The 18,258-nt window shown below is 37.5% G+C and overlaps 1 protein-coding gene across 4 annotated transcripts in view; it reads right to left on the bottom strand.

Annotated features, from left to right (window-relative positions):
• The window catches only part of SLC25A12 (solute carrier family 25 member 12), a 104,928-nt gene that overhangs the window by 44,267 nt on the left and 42,403 nt on the right, over nucleotides 1-18,258 (bottom strand). For 3 of the 4 annotated variants that reach the window (XM_006083135.3, XM_006083134.3, XM_023744875.1), the window contains 2 exons: nucleotides 10,205-10,320; nucleotides 1,869-2,008 (listed from right to left, as the gene is read on the bottom strand). In XM_006083135.3, coding sequence (XP_006083197.1) covers nucleotides 1,869-2,008; nucleotides 10,205-10,320 — 256 coding nt within the window. Of the gene's footprint in view, nucleotides 1-1,868; nucleotides 2,009-5,653; nucleotides 5,758-10,204; nucleotides 10,321-18,258 lie in introns of those variants that run through there. The other variant, XM_006083137.3, reaches the window with a different exon arrangement.

The following is an 18,258-nucleotide window of genomic DNA, read 5'->3' as shown; positions in this document are numbered from 1 at the left end:
ACTGTGAAATTTCAAAATACTTTAGGAAGGGAAAAAAATTTTAAAACTTCCCAGAGTGGGGGAAAAAGATTTCAAAACAGAATCAAGAATAAGAATGGCACTGGACTTTTCAGTGGCATCACTGGAAGCCAGAAAACAAGTGAGGAATGTTTTCAAAATTAGGAGAAAAATAAATTCCTACTTGAGCTCTACACCCAGCCAATCTAAGTTTAATAATTGAGCAAAGGTTTTCATATGAAAAGTCTCACGAAAAATTACTTACTTTCCTCAGGAAGCCCTTGCAGGAAGTGCTCCACCAAAAAGAAGAAATAAACCATAATAAAAGGAGAGATGAAATCCAGCACATGGAGATTCAACATAACAGAAAGGCAAATGGATTCCCCAGTATGAAGCTGAAGGGAGATCACAGGCTGACAGCTATGCATGGAGAACAAAGTCCAGCTTCCGACCATGAAGCAAAAAGTTAAACATAAAATTACCATATGACCCAGCAATTGCACTCCTAGGGATATACGCAAAAGATTTGAAAATAGGTATTTAAACAAAAATTTGTATACCAATATTCATAGCAGCACTATTCACAATAGCCAGAAGGTGAAAACAACAGAGGGTTCATTAACTAATGAATGGATTAAAATATGGCATATCCATACAATGGAATAATACTCTGACATAAAAAGAAAAGTATTAATACCTGCTACAACATGGATAATCCTTAATTCTATTTATAGTTGACCCTTGAATAACATAGGATTAGGGGCACCAACCCCCCACAGTCAAAAATTTCCAATTACTAATAGACTACAGTTGATGAGAAGACTTACCAATAACATAACCAGTCAATTAACACATATTTTATATGTTATGTGTTATATACTGTAGTCTTATAATAAAGCTAGAGGAAAAAGAATATGTCATTAAGAAAATCATAAGGAAGAGAATATGCTTTATAGTAGTACATATTTACTAAAAAAAGATTCATATATAAGTGGACCTGTGCAGTTCAAACCCGTGTTGTCCAAGGGTCAACTGTATAGGAAATATTCAGAGTAGGTAAATCCATAGAGACAGAAAGTAGATTGATGGTTGCCAGGGGCTGGGGAGAGACAGGAATGGGGAGTGACAGCTTAATGGGTACAGGGTGTTCTTCTGGGGTGATGAAAAGGTTTTTGAATTAGAGGTGGTGGTTCTACAACACTGTGAATGCACTAAATGCCACTAAATTGTGCACTTTTACATGGTTAATTTTATGTTAAGTGAATTTTACCTCAATTTTTTAAAAAAGAAAGAAAGCTCCTGGAGAGCTCTTAGAAGATGAAATTGATAGAATACCTAATGTGTTTTAAACATATTAAAATGAGATTTTAATAACTGAGGCAAAGTTTGAGAATTACATTAATACATAGAAAATGAAACAAATAAGAAAAACTAGAAACTCTAAGTGATCATTTTAGTCATGCATAGTGTTTACAAAATTATAGTAATTCAAATATGATATTGATCTAAGTAGACTCATAAGATGGGGGTAGGGAGACCCAGAAAATTTCAAGTCTGTGGTAGAGAGGAAGAGATGAAAGAAGTAATTACTAATCTTCCATAGTTCAAATTCAATAAAAAAATACCTATAAGTGAAAAATTTTAAAGTAGAAATGTCAGCACAAGTTTATTATTTAAAGCTATGGAAGTAAGTACTGAAAGAAACAATTATAAAAGTCTTAAAATGTTGCTTCTGGGATTGGGAAATGAAAAATGGAGATAAAATACCCTAGGGGATTGCTAGTTTTTATAATAAACTTAGTAAAACTTAAAGGAAACGAGGTGGAGGAGGAATGAGATATATTTACACCAGTTATGAAAACTCAGCTCACCTGGAGAAACTGTGTGAATTCTGTGTAGTTAAGATGCTTCTTCCGATTATGCCCAAAATGCAGTCGAATAAATTCACAGTCCCAGTTAAAAGGGATATGATGATGAACAATAGTCTGTCCAAAAATTTCTTTGACATTTTCTTAAAAGGGAAAACAAAAATAAATAAATTATATCCAGAATAAGTAGTTTGGTCCACTGCAATGTTCCTACAGAAAGAAATTAAGAGAAATTTTAAAAGTCAATATTATCTGATTCTATTAAGATTAGCTGCAAAGATTTTTGTGCCCAGAAACCCATGCACAGGAACAGAATTGATACAAAATATAATTTTACACTTAAGATTGTGTACCATTACATATAAGGCCATAAGATTCTTAATTTCTCTTGATATAATTTTAATTAGGAAGTGATTTATATCTTGCACTATAAATGGCTGCTACTTTGCATCCCAGTATAAAATCAACAGTGTTTTCCCGGTTCCTCAAGGAGTCGAATTAAGCCCTTTATCAGAAGCATGAATACCTAAATTACAGTATAATGCAATATTTGTCATACTAAGTATGGTTTGATTGAGGCTTGATTATTACATTCACACTACCCTGAATATGTCTATTGAAGATAGGTATAAGAAATACTACCAAAAGCATATCATTAGCTCAGCAGCAAGCACCTTATTAAAAGCTTCTGATATTGTCAAAAATATGGTCTTGACACAAAGCTTCAAAATCCTCATAAAAACCATGATTATTAATCTCAACTATTAAAATATTTTAAGATAAGTGAAATTAGTGATTCACTTTTACATAAAGAAAGACTAAACACAGTATACTAACTTTTAGATAAGAACCAGTCACACTGTGTAATATACAACCAAAACCCTCTAATAGCTTGTCTTCATGCACTAACCATGTCATTCACTTTCTTACACAGTTCTACCCTTACTATAAAAGTCAGTTCACAAATGACTGGTACTTTAATAAGCATAGACGGGAGAGACTAATTTAAAAGCTCATGCAAAAAAAGAAAATCATTAAAAAGTTAAGAAAGCAGGAAGCCTGTTTTAATGACATCTAAAGAACAAATTATTTTCAAATTTAAGCCAATTATATTAGTGAAAGGGTTTTACCATCAATAGCTATCAATTAATTATACCAAAGAATTAGTAAATGCAAGTTTAATATTTTATAATCTATAACTATACTATTTTCTCTAATTTCTTCAAATTCTTTAAATAAGATACAGATCTCAATGTTGTAAATGGTTTAATGGATTCCCTTTAGTTTTTATACCTCCTTTTCTTGATAAAAGCATTGCTATGGTGGCGGGGGAGGGGGGCGGGGAGGGCATGCAGTGTAAGCATCCTGAACTAGAAATCCTGCCAGTCTGAACTCAACATATATAACAGCTCTGAATAGGTCACACCAATCAGTAACTTGGAAGAAGGCATTGGATGTCACTGGGGAGATGGGATTCTCATATTTGCTTCAAATGGAATGTAGCATTTTATTTCTTGCCTAAGTAGCAACAGTATTGAAGAATTTTCAAATCATATCAAATCATTTTTACTTTCCATAAACAAAAATTAAACCTATGGGATTTTGTTTCTAAAAACAAAAAATTAACTCAATAGCAACTCATGGGATCCTGACTTCTAACCAACACAAAGGATTACCCTTAAATCTACATGAAACTTCACATTATAAAATATGTTAAAGTTTACAAGATAATTAAAATAATAAGGGTTGCAATAAAATATTTAGAGCTAAAAATATGATAGATCAGAAAAATAATTTAGAATTCTCCAATTTATTTGGCAGTTTCTATTCCCAAATTAATTATTCTTCTTTTTAAGTCTAACAATGTATGAAACTAAGGAAACATGAATAAATGGAAAGCAACCCTAGCTGGTTTGGCTCAGTGGATGGAGTGTCAACCTGTGAACCAAAGGGTCCCGGGTTTGATTCTGGTCAAAGGCACATGCCTGGATTGTGGGCTTGATCCCCAATAAGGAGCGTGCAGGAGGCAGCCAATCAGTGATTCTCTTTCATCACTGATGTTTCTATTGCTCTCTCCCCCTCTCCCTTCCTCTCTAAAATCAATAAAAATGTATAAATTTTTTTTAATAGTTTAAGAAATAAATGGAAAGCAGAACAGAATAAGTTAAATAACTACCTATATTTGAGTAATATTATTTATTAAAGGTAGTAAGTTATTTTATGATAATCTTTATTTTAAAGGTCACAAGTCCCAAAACTCAACTATTTAATAAGAAATGTACATATTACTACCTAGATAGATTTTATATAATGGTAGAATAACACTGACTTCCCTTTATGTGATCAGAAGATAGCAGAATCTCAAGTGTGAAACTATATCAAATAAAGTAAAAAATTCAGAAGCTTTCAAACTACAAAAAATTAATTAACTGTGAAAATTGTTTTCTACTATCACAAAAATGGAATTTATAAGCCAAAATTACAATGTATAATCTACATTTAGAAAAAAAGCTCTATAATAAAAACTTTAAAATCCTATTTTATAAACTTTCTAGCAACCTCTAAATAAGATATTAGAACATCTTCAAAACAATTAAAATGATGGTCTAAATTACTCTTAGTAATCTCCCAAATATTGAACTGTCTGTCGTTTTCCATAAGTATTTGTTTGAACTTTTCCTATTTCTCCTAAAGTGGACACTTGACAGCTTTTACTATATATGGTTTCATTATGACCATTAGAATGTGCTGTAGTTTATTAGCTACCCTTAGATGATTTTGATTATTTTAGCTATGTCACAGTCTACAACTATAGTTACTAGGACTAACACAATGTCAAACCTACTTTGGGACCTCTTGAGGTATCTCACTTTCCTTCTGTTATTATTTACACTGCCAACTATCTAAGGCTAATTCAGAAGGCTCACAGAAATAATTAGTACCACTATTATTTTGCAGTCCAATACTTAATTACCACTTTACTTTTACCAGGATGTGCTTATCAAAAAAGTTAGACAAAGCTCCAGAACTGGAGAACATATACTTGTATAGCTGAGGTTCTTACCTTACCAGCTTTTGTCAGGTTCTGCATGACATGAAAGGGAACACCAATAATCTCAAATGTACCCAGTAAACCTAACTGACACTGCATAACAAGTTGTCCCCCTAGAGAGAATCCCGTCTTTCCAGTGGCAAACAAGGGTGTTGAGCTCTAAATAGCACTTCTTGGAGTGCTAATTCAGTAGCCACAGTTCTGGCCTGGATGAAAGGGATACACAGTCACATCTTACTGGCAGCAAGATCATGATCTAGTGTTTTGTACTAGGTTGGCATTGCTAAGAGAAATAGGAATCCATTCATTTTCTGACATATGGGAAACAATAGACCACCTTTTCACTTCCTGCAGAGCATGGGCTTATGGAAAGAGATTTCTAATTCCTTTGAAAAGGGAATTGGGGCCAGATACAAAAGTAGCCTGTCATTATGTTCCCTTTGCTCAAAGGAAACTAGCACAATGATTTGTCAGGAGGGCAGGTAATGATGATAACTGTGATTAAGTAAAAATGTTCACAGACGTATAACATTAGTCAGTTTAGCTGAATCAGTCACTTATGATGATTGGACTAGATGAAATATACATTGAAGCATATATATTATGTAAATATGTCTTTAACAGAGGTCTTAATTTCCCCCACTGTGTCTCCCCATCTCATCCACCCTCATCCCTCCCCTGGTCCTTATGGGAGCTTCCTACTGGTCTTGTTCACCTTTCTGCAGTACAAAATTACCTCTGACCGGGGCTGGCACTCTTCTCCAAGACTGCCGCCATGCCTGTTCCATGAATGAGCCTGGAAGGAGCTGCTGTACCAACGGTGTGGCCAGAGAACTCCTCCTGTAGGTATACAAGCCATCAGCCCTGTGACACAGCCCACCTACCATCAGCCCAACGACATCCTGATTCCAAGGATTTCAGCCCAGCAGGAGCCACTGCTTCCAACTTACAGGCTTGAGACCAAACATTTTTATTGTCAGGGGGGGAAAAGTCCTCAACAGCTGAGTTTCACCTGCACAGTTCTTAAAGTGAAGTCAGAGAGGCCTTTAGGACTTCCACCATGAACAATGAATATCCTTGTGTGTCACTGAACAAAAACAATGGCAAGACTGGAGGAGGTAAAGAGTTTTTCAGTGAAGGAAAACGTGGGGGAAAGAAGAGAAACAACTAAGAGACCAAAAAAGAAAACAAACAACAGCAAAATAAAGATCAACAACAGGAACTTGTAGAGGAAGTCCCAATCAATACAGCATGTAGACTGAGTCCCAGCCTTCTAGGTTCTACTCCCAGGTGGATCATCAGTGTCTGGGTGACCTCCTCTGTTTTTCTGAGAGGAAGTGTTTCTGTTAACACTTTACCTACCTCCAGGAGGGACTTTGTACAGTCAGTCAACAGAGTAGTCATGCTGTCAAATATATGGAAAGGTCCATTTCTCAGGAAAGATTAACTTAAAAGGCATCTATTACTATAGAAACTAGATGCTTTCACAGTCTATCACCAAATGGTATAAAAACTAATAACAGCATGTTGTTGTTTTTTACCTCAAACTCTAATAGCCATTCTAATAGCCTTATTAACATGACCTTCTCTGCAATATCTGAAACAAGCCTCAAAAATTCTTCCTGATTTAATTTGAACACCAGGTGAAACTCTAATTCTTACCAATTAAGCTGGGTATTTATTAGCATTAGTATTTCATATTATTCCATGTCTACAGTTTGTTTCCTCTGAGAGAAGGTACATTTTTCATATGTAGACTTCCATCTCCTGAGCCTTTCGATAAAAGCAGTGGTTATGACTAATTTATTCTTCCCTTTAGGGGGAAAGAGTCTATTTTAGAGACACAAACGGAATACATTTTTATTTGCTATACATATTGATGGTCAAAGACAATACAAAATCAAAAGGAATCTGCTTTTTGAGAATCCTACAATCAGGGGGTGAAGAAGTGCCCTTGAAAAAGTTCTCTTCAGAGAGTTCCTATTCCTAGGCAAATACTTTGGAACACAATGTGGAGATTTTAATAGAAAAGTTAGAATGTATAACATGTTTTATATTCATTTATTAGTTAATAGGTGAAGAGTTTGGGTGGTCATTTTATTTTAATGATTATATCTTTGTTAAAGCAAAAGGCTTTTCTTAATTTATGACAAAAATATATCAGCTATTGACAATACAATGTAGTGTAACTGGTTATTTAGGTTACCTCAAGCTAATTCTGTCAAGCAGAATATCCAGTACACTAGTGGATAACAGTAAGACCAAGGCAAATTTTTACTATATCTAGCACACACGTCATGCAATGGCCTCAACAAGGCTCATGCCACCAGGCAGTAACAGATATACAAGCCATTAAGTAATTATCCACAGCATGCACTAGAAGTTGTACTAAAGGGACATCAAAGAGGAAACAACTATCTAATGATTTTATTCCCTCTTGTAAAAACTCCAGAATCCTCTCCTGAGCTTGCATATTCTGAAATGGATTACCAAGGTCTCAATGTAAGTCCTGTCCCCCAGAATAAAGGCATCTCTAACAGTGGGGAAAAAAAAAAAACTTGTCCAAACTCAAGAAAACGTTATTCAATATTGCTACTTATATAATACTTGAAAGATGCACACAAGATATAATTTGATGTGAATAAAAAAGTATATCTAAAAAAACAAAAGCATAGATGAGAACAATATATACAAGTACACAGATAACATCATCAGTATAGTCTATGAGAGCTACCCATGGCATACCAGTCTTTCCCCACTCCATTACACCTTTCATCCAATATTCTCTCACATCTTTCTCTCCAGATGTGCACAACACAAAACTATTCTTTAAATAAGCTTCAAACTAGAAAACACAAGGCCATTTGGTGAAAAGAATTTCAAGTTAGAATGGACCTAAAATTTGCTTTTACTTAAACTATATTTATAAACACATAAGCATTATTCATTTTATTAAGTGGATACAAACATGAAAACTGACCTTTATCACAGATCCAAAAACCCTATAAAAATTATTTTCTTATGCTGAATTTCTACAGTCTTGAAATACAGCTTTAGAAACCTTGTTAAATGGCATTTCTAACAGTTTCGATGTTCTTCCTGTTTTCTTAAGAATAAAAAATTAAACTTTCTCTTTTTCATTATGATTCTTTTCATTTGAGTTAAGAACATCATCTAAAAATGGATCCTCAAAACTAGGGAGGCAAGGCAGAAGGGGAAATGGTCAAAGTCTCCAGGAAATAAGTGAGCACTATCAAAGGAATCATCCAGCTGGCCAGAGACCCCAGTTACAATGTTGAAAGGTGGGTCAGCTTTACCTTATTCCATAAGAATCTTCCCATTTCTAGATGATGGAGAGTAATGAAAGCAGGATTTTGGAGGGTATATATGTTCTTCAGTTCATACTAGGTGCTATAAAAACTAAAACTGATTTGTTTTGCTTTTAATCCTAGTGATATGTTCTTAAAATCACAAATCATAGTCTGAGGGAAAAACAAAAGATCTATAAAATGCTAAAGCTCTATAAAATGAAATTTTAAGGTGGTGTAAACCAGCTACTTCCTACACTCATTTTAATATACTAATCAACAATGGCATGAGTCTCTATTGTTAGTCTGTTAGATGTACTGACTTGAGTGACTAATTTTTCAAAATAGAAATTGGGTAAATCAATCAAATGGAGGATACACAAAGAACCATGATATCAAGATAGAAAGTACAAGATAAATCACAATTTGTTTTTGGGAAATATAAATTTTACACAATGGACACGTGGTAGAAGCACAGATATACTGTCATTAATGCAGATATTTGTATCAAGGTATTTCTCAAGCATTTCTGCACATTTGGAAGTGAGACATATGAGCATGTGCAATACCTACTGAAAATAGAGAATGCAGCATTATCAGTAGTACAGGGTTAATGAAGGATGAGATACAAAGGTTTTATGCTTTAAACTACAGAATCTAGGTATTTTTGAGGAAAGTCAACATTCTTTAGGAGGCAGAATGGCCAGAGATTGCTCCAAAGCAGGGAGAATGCCAAGATATGCACAGGAACCTAAAACGTTCTGCATAGGTTTTTATTTGGGAAAATCTTATTCAGAAGACAACTGGGCCAATGGGCAGAAGGAAACAATCAATGCCAAGCTAGAAAATGTGCCCACTAAGATCACAGCAAAGGCACCACTGGTCCTTCTGAACACCTGTACATTCTCACCAGTCTTACCATGCAGTGATACTCCTTCCTTTGGGTTTAATTAAAAGTATCTGTTTTAGAACAAACTCTATAGTGAATAAAGATTTAGTGTTGTGGCTCAGGAAAAGCCCAACTTTCAAGAGTTACTACACACTGATGCCAATTCACACCATAAATGGGGATCTAGCTCAGTTTTACAAGATGAAAAAGCTCTGGAGATCTATCTCACAAGAATGTGAATATACTCAACATTACTGAACTATACACTTAAAAATGGTTAAGATGGCAAGTGTTATATAAGTGTTGTGTTATCAAATTTAAAAATTCCAAATTTTAAAAAAAGAAAGGATGGAACGCTCAAAGTCCTTAAAAACACTACATTATTTTTATTAAAAAGCCTATTGCAGGAAAAACTAGCTGATACTTTTCCTTAAAAAAAACCCACTAATTTTTGCAAATAAGTGTCATTAAAAATTAATACATAATGACAAACAGAAATCCAAGTTTATAGTTTGTGAGACATCAGCAATGTGCTTATTTATTTGCCTATCAAAGAATCTACACCCAACTCAGATGGCAATTTTAATAATCCTTGTTTCCTAAAACCAGGATTCTACAAGGGGGTTCAGAGAAGGCTTAACTATTCTTGCCTTAACCTCTTCCTTTAGTTCCACTCATGGTGTTAAAATGTCATGGCAGCAATTTCCAAAGACACTACAGAGACGCTCTGAACGCTATGCCAGAAGTCCTTTAGAGAAAGCTGTTGGTCACAATCTGTTTCATGAAGACTTTGCCCAGGCTGGCTCAGAACAAGAAAGTTTTACTCGGCCTATTTTAGGCGTGTGAGTGTCAATGACTCAATAAGCTAAGGAATGACATTCCTCGGTTCCTTCATTTTTTGCAATAGTCTAATGCTTACAAGAAAATAAAACCATTTACCTGTGTAAAGCCTTTTAGCAAAGTAATACTTCGATAATTGACTAATTCCTAAATAATCCAGCAATCTATATGCAGTTACTCGATTTAGAAATTAAGACTGGACCAGCCTCACTAACTTCACTTATCACTTACAATCTTTTCTTTTCCTTACCAAATGTCACCTCTCCATTTCCACTCTTGTCAAACAATTGGAAAGCCACTATGAACATGGAATCTGGAGCACATAAAACAGATTCAAATGCCAAAAACTCTTGATAGGAGATCAACCTAGAATAAAGTATAAAATGTTACTGGCTGGTACAAAAAGAAAAAACATCAAGCATTTAAACTGCCTTTACTGTATGAACTATAATTCAGGGTAACCAAATAATTGATGAAAAAAGTTTCTTTTCATAGAGGTATTCCAGATAATGAAAAAACAAAGGAATGAATAAAATTAAAATATCAGTCTTTTGAAAAGCTCTAACAAATTAATGGACCTAGGCAATAATCATTAGCCACTAACATCACAAAAAGAGAGAGAACTAGACCAAAAATAATTAAACTTGAATCTGAACAAGTCTATAGATCAGAGTTCCTCAACCTTGGCACTCAATAGTGCCATTCAAGGCTGGATAATGCTTGTTGTGGAGGCCTCCTGTGCACTGTATCTGGTTTGGCACCATACCTGGCCTCTACCCACTAGATGCCAATAGCAGCCCCCATATTGAGAATCACTATTCTAGATGTAATCAACAATTTATGAAAAATACAAAGGACAAAGGAGCATGTTGAATATCATCACAGAAACACAATCAGCAAAAGTGCAGACTGTAGGGAACTACAGAGTGAACATGACCTTTTAGAGAGAACATGCTTCCCATTTTCCCGATTAAGAACATGCCTACATTTTACATTCCATTTTATGCCCCATTCATCTAAAACATATTTTACATTCAATGTTTCATTTTGTATTCCTTAAAACACTTTGAAATATGTTTAAATTACGTAAGTTATATTATATCAAAAGCAATGATGTATACATGCCTTTGCCCTTTATTGGAGGGAAAGGCTTTGTAGTGATGTTATTCAGGAATTATGCCCTCACTGTTGTGCTAAAGCATCCTTGGTGACATTAGGAGCTTGGGTGCCTAATAAATCCTGGGAGGAATGACCTAATAATCAAAACTGTTTTATCAGGCCACATGTCATAAAACGCCTTACGCATTGGTGTACTACTAAAACATATAGTAAAACTTGAAAGTGTGGTTTTCATTACACAAATTTTAGGGTAACAAAAAAAAATGAAATTATAACATCAGGTAACATCATGACCATCCACACACTCCTAAAAGCAATGAGTAATATGTGGTTTTAAGCTCTGAACAAAACTAAAGAGCAATAGTATGGTATGATATGGTTGGAAAGTACATGAATGTGTAACACAAAACCAGTAGTGATCTAGGGGAGGAGTTAGAGAAGACCTTCATTTTCTACTTTGTATATTTCTGAGATGTTTGCAATTTTTATAATGAAGAATTAGAATTATGTCTTCTGATTGTAAGAGTAACTTTTAAAATAAAAATAAAAAGTAGCTAGGCTGATTATAAATTTAAAAATATACATATCATCTTGGTTTTTCTAAAATAAGTCTTAGGAATGAAATACTAAAAATACAATTACCATGAAATTCAGACTATGTAGCTTTAAAACACATTTCATGGTCAGTAGTAAAACTTTCTATATTTATGAGAAGAGGGCCAAGAATTTTTCCTTAACGGTCATAAACAGTCAACTGGCAGAGTGAATTTGGCTCATACATGTATTTTCTTTGGCATGCAAAGTATTATTTTTTTTAGTTGCATTAGTTGCCAAAATTCAGAAATCGTAAGATTTCATATAAATATCCAGTTTTCTGGTTTCTCTTGATAAATTGCAAGCTTGGGCAATAGGTTTCTGGTGCCAAATAGCACCAGCCCCTGGAATCAAGCAAAAACTGCCTCTTTCTGAGAGACCAGGGCTCATCAGTTATCTATATCCTGCCCCTGCAGATTTGAGACTAGTTGGGCAGTTTCCAACTAAGTAGCTCTTTGTTTAAAATATAAAAATCTATGAACTGTATTGAATATCTAGATTTTGTCTACCAGTATATTCATAAAGGCAAATCATATATTCATGCAACTTTAGAGCCAGAGGGACTCTTAGAAAGTCTAAAGAAGTCAAACGATCTGCTTTAAAACATTCAGAAACTCAGTAGGCCCAGTGAGATTCTCAACTCCTGCCTTCAATTCAGTGTACACCTCCCTACCCCAGTCCCCAAATTTAAAGTTACAGTTGAGAAACAGAAAGGTAAAATAATAGACAATTACAAGAAAGTATTGGAGAAATACTCAGTCAACACTGAATACTCAGAGTTACCTTTGTTATATAGAGTGATTTATTCAAAGAAAGAAAAGTCAATTAAGAAACACAAAAGCATAAAAAAATCTATCCTATATAATAAAAGGCTAATATGCAAATTGTCCTCTCCATGGGGAGTTAGACTTAGAGTTCGACCAGGGGGCGGGGCCGGCGGCCAACCTCTTGTGACCCCTCCCCCTGGCTGGCCCTGACAGATAGGATCAGGGTGGGCGGGCCGGCCAGACCCCACCCGTGCACGAATTCGTGCACCGGGCCTCTAGTCCTATATAATAAAAAGGTAATATGCAAATAGACCAAACGGCAGAACAACCAATCAAAGCATAATATGCTAATGGTATGCTAAGGCTGTTCAACCGCTCGATATGATGTGTACTGACCACCAGGGGGCATTTGCTCCAACTGGGAGGTTAGCTTGCTGCTGGTGTCTGGCCCGATCAGGGACTGAGCGAGATGGGCCAGACCCGCCCTGGAGCCCTCCCATGGTCCCTCCCCGGCCCGACAGTGCACCGGTAGGGTCCCTCAGCCTGGCCTGCACCCTCTCGCAATCTGGGACCCATCAGGGGATGTCAGAGAGCTGGTTTCAGCCCCATCTCGCAGGCCACTCCCCTTGGGAGGACGCCAGATGCAGGGCTCATGGCTGGCGAGTGCTGCTGTAGCAGCGCGAGCCTCTCCCCATTGGGGACTGATTGGGCGTGAGCCCGTGGCTGGCACAGTGGGGCCGGGATGAGCAGGAGCGGCAGGTAGGAACTGCAGGTGGCGTTGGACTGTGGGTTTCCGCCTGATCCCTGCAGGCCACCCAGAAGGACCCCACTCGTGCACAAATTCGTGCACCAGACCTCTAGTATATTTATAAAAGGCTAAGTGACCAACTGTCCGTCCATCTGACATGCTGCTACATATGACGCGCACTGGCAATTTAAAAATAAACGCTGACTCACGTATGTGCGATACATATAAAGCTCCCATCGAATTTCTTAATAGTATTACTCCTTCAGGAATGCCATGTCATAAATTAAAATTGAAAGTAGGTGCAATCATCATGCTACTGAGAAATCTTAATAGTAAATGGGGTCTTTGTAATGGAACTAGATTAATTATCACAAGATTGTGACCTAACATAGTTGAAGCTGAAGTATTAACAAGATCTGCGGAAGGAGAGGTTGTTCTGATTTCAAGAATTTATTTGTCCCCATCTGACACTGGCCTCCATTTAAATTAATTCGAAGAAAGTTTCCCGTGATGCCAGCATTTGTGATGACTATTAATAAATCACAAGGACAAACTCTAGACAGAGTAGGAATATTCCTACCTGAACCCATTTTCGGACATGGTCAGTTATATGTTGCTTTCTCTCAAGTCTGAAGAGCGTATGGCGTTAAAGTTGTAAATACTTCATCACAAGGGAAATTAGTCAAACACTCTGAAAGTGTTTTTACTCTTAATGTGGTATACAGAGAGATATTAGAATAAGTTTAATCATTTTATCAGTCATTGTTTTTATCAATGTGTTTTTATGTTTTTATTGTTTTCTTTTTTTTTAAATATATTTTATTGATTTTTTACAGAGAGGAAGGGAGAGAGATAGAGAGTTAGAAACATCGATGAGAGAGAAACATTGATCAGCTGCCTCCTGCACATCTCCCACTGGGGATGTGCCCGCAACCCAGGTACATGCCCTTGACCGGAATCGAACCCGGGACCCTTGAGTCCGCAGGCTGATGCTCTATCCACTGAGCCAAACCGGTTTCGGCTGTTTTTATTGTTTTCATATCATGTTTTTATTGTTTTTATTATCATGCCTTTGTTGCTGTTATATCATGTTGTTTATTAATCAATTTATATATTATTTTCATATACATTTTACTAATTTTCTTTCATCTCTTACACTTTTATTATAGAGAAAGGGCAAATAGCAATATTAAAATATTTCTTCTAAATAATTTCCTTTCAATGTGCACAAATCTGTGCACCGGGTCACTAGTTTAAAAATAAGTCACTTCATATTGTTCAGCCTTAAAAAGAAATGAAGTTCTGGTGCATGCTTCATGAATGAATCTTCAAAATTATGCTAAGTGAAATAAGTTATACACAAAAGGACAAATATTGTATTATTCTATTTATATGACATACCTAGAATAGTCAAATTATTGAGATAGAAAGTAGAACAGCAGCCCTGGATGGTGCTGCTCAGTGGTTAGAGTGATGACCTTCGCATCAAAGAGCCAAGGTTTGATTCCCAGTCAAGGGCACCTACCTGATCCCTGGCCCCAGTCAAGGAGTGTGTGGGAAACAACCAACGAATGTGTCTCTCTCACGTCAATGTTTCTCTCTCCCTCCCTCCTTTCCTTCCACTCTCTCTAAAAATCAATGGAGCCCAGCCCTGCGTGGCTCAGATACTCATAGATTGAGCATCGAACTATGAACCAGGAGGTCACAGTTCAATTCCCAGTCAGCACACATGCCCAGGTTGCGGGCTTGATCCCCAGTGGGGGGCGTGCAGGAGGCAGCCTATTAATGATTCTCTCTCATCTTTGACGTTTCTATCTCTCTCCCTCTCTCCTTTCCTGTCTGCAATAAATAAAAATATATAAAAAAAGAAAAAAAGAAATAGGAAAAATATCTTTGGGTGAGGATTAACAACAAAAAAAGAAAAAAGAACAGTGGTTACCAGGGACTGGGTGTTGGGAGAGAAAGGGGACTCACTGCTTAATGGGTATGGAGTTTTGTATAAGAAGATTAAAAAGTGCTGAAGATGGATGGTGGCAATGGCAACACAACAATGTGAATGTGCGTAATGCCACTGAATTGTACACCTAAAAATGATTAAAATGGTAATTATGTTATAAATATTTTAATACAATAAAAAAATTAAAAATAAATAAAATAAAAAAATAAGTTACCTAATGTTATTCAAGTGTTTGCATTTGTCAAAACTCAGCAAATGTCTTTAACTAACAAACAAAATAGAAACAGACTCATTGATACAGAAAACAGACTGACAGCTGTCAGAAGGGAGGGGGTTTGGGGGCTGGGTAAAAAAATTAAGCGATTAAAAAAAAAAGACACAGACAACAGTATGGTGATTGCCAGAGGGAAAGGAGTGTGGGGAGGTAGAAGAGGGCAGATGAGGGGATCAGTGGTGGCGGAAAGAGGCTTGACTTTAGGTAGTGAGCATACAATGTGGTTTGCAGATGATGTGTTATTGAGTTATATACTTGAAACCTGTGGTGTTATTAACCAACGTCATCCCAATAAATTCAATTTAAAAAAAGATTTATAGGAGATTCCAAAATGGTGGCAGAGTAAGTGGATACACACTTGACACATTCCCAGGACCAAACTGGAAAAAACAAATACTAAAATCCAGTTGATAAATCCATGCTGAAGTATTTAAGAAGAAGTGCATGAATGTCTGCAATTTACTTTGAAATGAGTAAAAAAATAAAGTGAGTTAAAGGAAAGATAGAGGAATAGATACATGAAAACAGATGTTCAGAAAGATATTAATGGTAGAATATATGTGGTTGGGTATATGGGTATTTACTGTAAAATTCTTTCAACTTTCTAGAATGTTTAAAATTTTTCATAATAAAATATTGGGAGGAAACGGGGTAGATAGGCCACTCAGTCTCTGATATGCTCCTTACTTATTTTTAGCTAAAAATACTTAATAATGTAACAATACACTTCAAAAAGCAAGAAATAATCTGCTTATCTGCTAACATAAAGCAAACATGTTCCAGAATCATTTTTAAAGCTCTTTTTCCTTTATCCTGTCTGCCATGGAGTCCCCTATCGCTAGAAGGACCTGATTGAGACTTTGGCAGGAAAAGTGCAAGCTACTAACTGTGGAGTTGAAAAAAATCATTACTTAGTTCCTACCGTAAGGTTTTCTTTTAATAAGGATAACGTATTTGCTGTTTGATATACTATAAAGAACACATCATTTTATGACTTTGAAACAATGTATTTTATGAATTTGATGTGTTTCTAAATTTTTCTACAGAGCACCTTTTAATGTACTGAATGGTAATTATAAAATTTCAAAATATTAATGTATTCATTTCTAATTTTTTAAAACAACCAAGATTTCTTCTATATACATGTAATTAATTTTTAAAAAATAATAGTCCTGGCTGGATGGCTCAGTTAGTTGGAGTGCTGTCCCATACACCAAAAGGTTGCAGGTTTGATTCTCAGTCAGGGCACATATCTAGGTGTGGGTTTGATCCCTGGTACAGGAGGCAATCAATCAATTTTCTCTCTCTCTCTCTCTCTAGAATCAATTTAAAATTATCTATATATACTAGAGGCCCAGTGCACAGATTTGTGCACCAGTGGAGTTCCTCAGTCTGGCATGTGGGGATCGGGCCAAAACCAGCTCTCAGACATCCCCTGAGGGGTCCCAGATTGTGAGAGGACACAGGCCAGGCCGAGGGACCCCACCGGTGCAGGATCGGGTCTGGGGAGGGACCACAGGAGGGCACCAGGGCATGTCCGGCCCATCTCGCCCAGTCCTGATCAATCGGACCCCAGCAGCAAGCTAACCTACTGGTTGGAGCATCTGTCTCCTGGTGGTCAGTGCGCATCATAGCGACTGGTCGAATGAATGGTTGGACACTTAGCATATTAGGCTTTTATTATAGGATATCTATAAAAATAAAAGCGTAATATGCTAATTAGACCGGTATTCTCCTTCCAGACACAGCCACAGTGGGTGGGGGCCAAGGCACAGGCGGCAGAGGCCCCTGGCCATGGCAGACAGGGGCCACGGCAGCAGCAGGTGGGGGCTGGGGCCAAGGCCCTTGCACGAATTTCGGGCATCAGGCCTCTAATACACACACACACACACACATATACTTGGGTGAGGATTAAAATAATCTACACTAATAAAAGAGAAACATGGTAATTAGCGTACGACCGCTACCCTTTTCATTGGCTAATCAGTGAGTATATGCAAATTAACTGTCAGCCAAGATGGCAGCCGGCAGCCAGGCACTGAAGCGAGCATGAGGCTTGCTTGCTGCGGACTCCAACGTTCCCCGCCTCACTTGCCGGCCTCTCAACTGCAACTCTAAGCAACTATGTACTATGTTGCAAATAAGAAGCTAAACAAAACACCAGAAACCAGCCGGACTGAAATCCAGCCGGACCGAAACACTGTATCAATGTTTTCAGCAGCAAGGCCTCAGCGCTAAAGCTGGCCCAGAATAAAAAAAAAAAAGAAAGAAAACAAGGAGCGGTTGGAAGCTTTAGTCACTTGCCAGCTGGAAAACAGCCCTCAGCCCCTCACCCAGGCTGGCCAGGCACCCCAGTGGGGACCCCCACCCTGATCCAGGACACTCTTCAGGGCAAACCAGCCGGCCCCTACCCATGCACCAGGCCTCTATCCTATATAGTAAAAGGGTAATATGCCTGCTGGCACCGGGATCAGCGTGACAGGGGGCAGCGCCCAAACCCCCTGATCAGCCCTGCTCTGTGCCTGATAGGGGGGAGCTCCCCAATCCCCTGATTGCCCTGCGGCTCTGTGTTTGACAGGGTGCAGCACACCAACCCCCTGATCGGCCCTGCTCTGTGGGGTGATAGAGGGTGGCGCCCCAACCCCCCTCCATGGGCCCTGCTCTGAGCATGACTGAGGGTGGCATCTCGACCTCCCGATCCACCCTGCTCTGTGCATGACGGGGCGGCGCCCCAACTCCCCAATCGGCCCTGCTCTGAGCCTGACCAGGGGCTGCACCTAGGGATTGGGCGTGCCCTCTGCCACCCGAGAGCAGGCCTAAGCCAGCAGGTTGTTATCTCCCAAGG

This window comes from Myotis lucifugus, unplaced genomic scaffold (assembly GCF_000147115.1).
Source record: "Myotis lucifugus unplaced genomic scaffold, Myoluc2.0 scaffold_5, whole genome shotgun sequence".
In the NCBI taxonomy this organism is placed as follows: Eukaryota; Metazoa; Chordata; class Mammalia; order Chiroptera; family Vespertilionidae; genus Myotis; species Myotis lucifugus.
The sequence above is the reverse complement of the archived record's forward strand: the minus strand, read 5'-3'. Positions and strand labels throughout refer to the sequence as shown.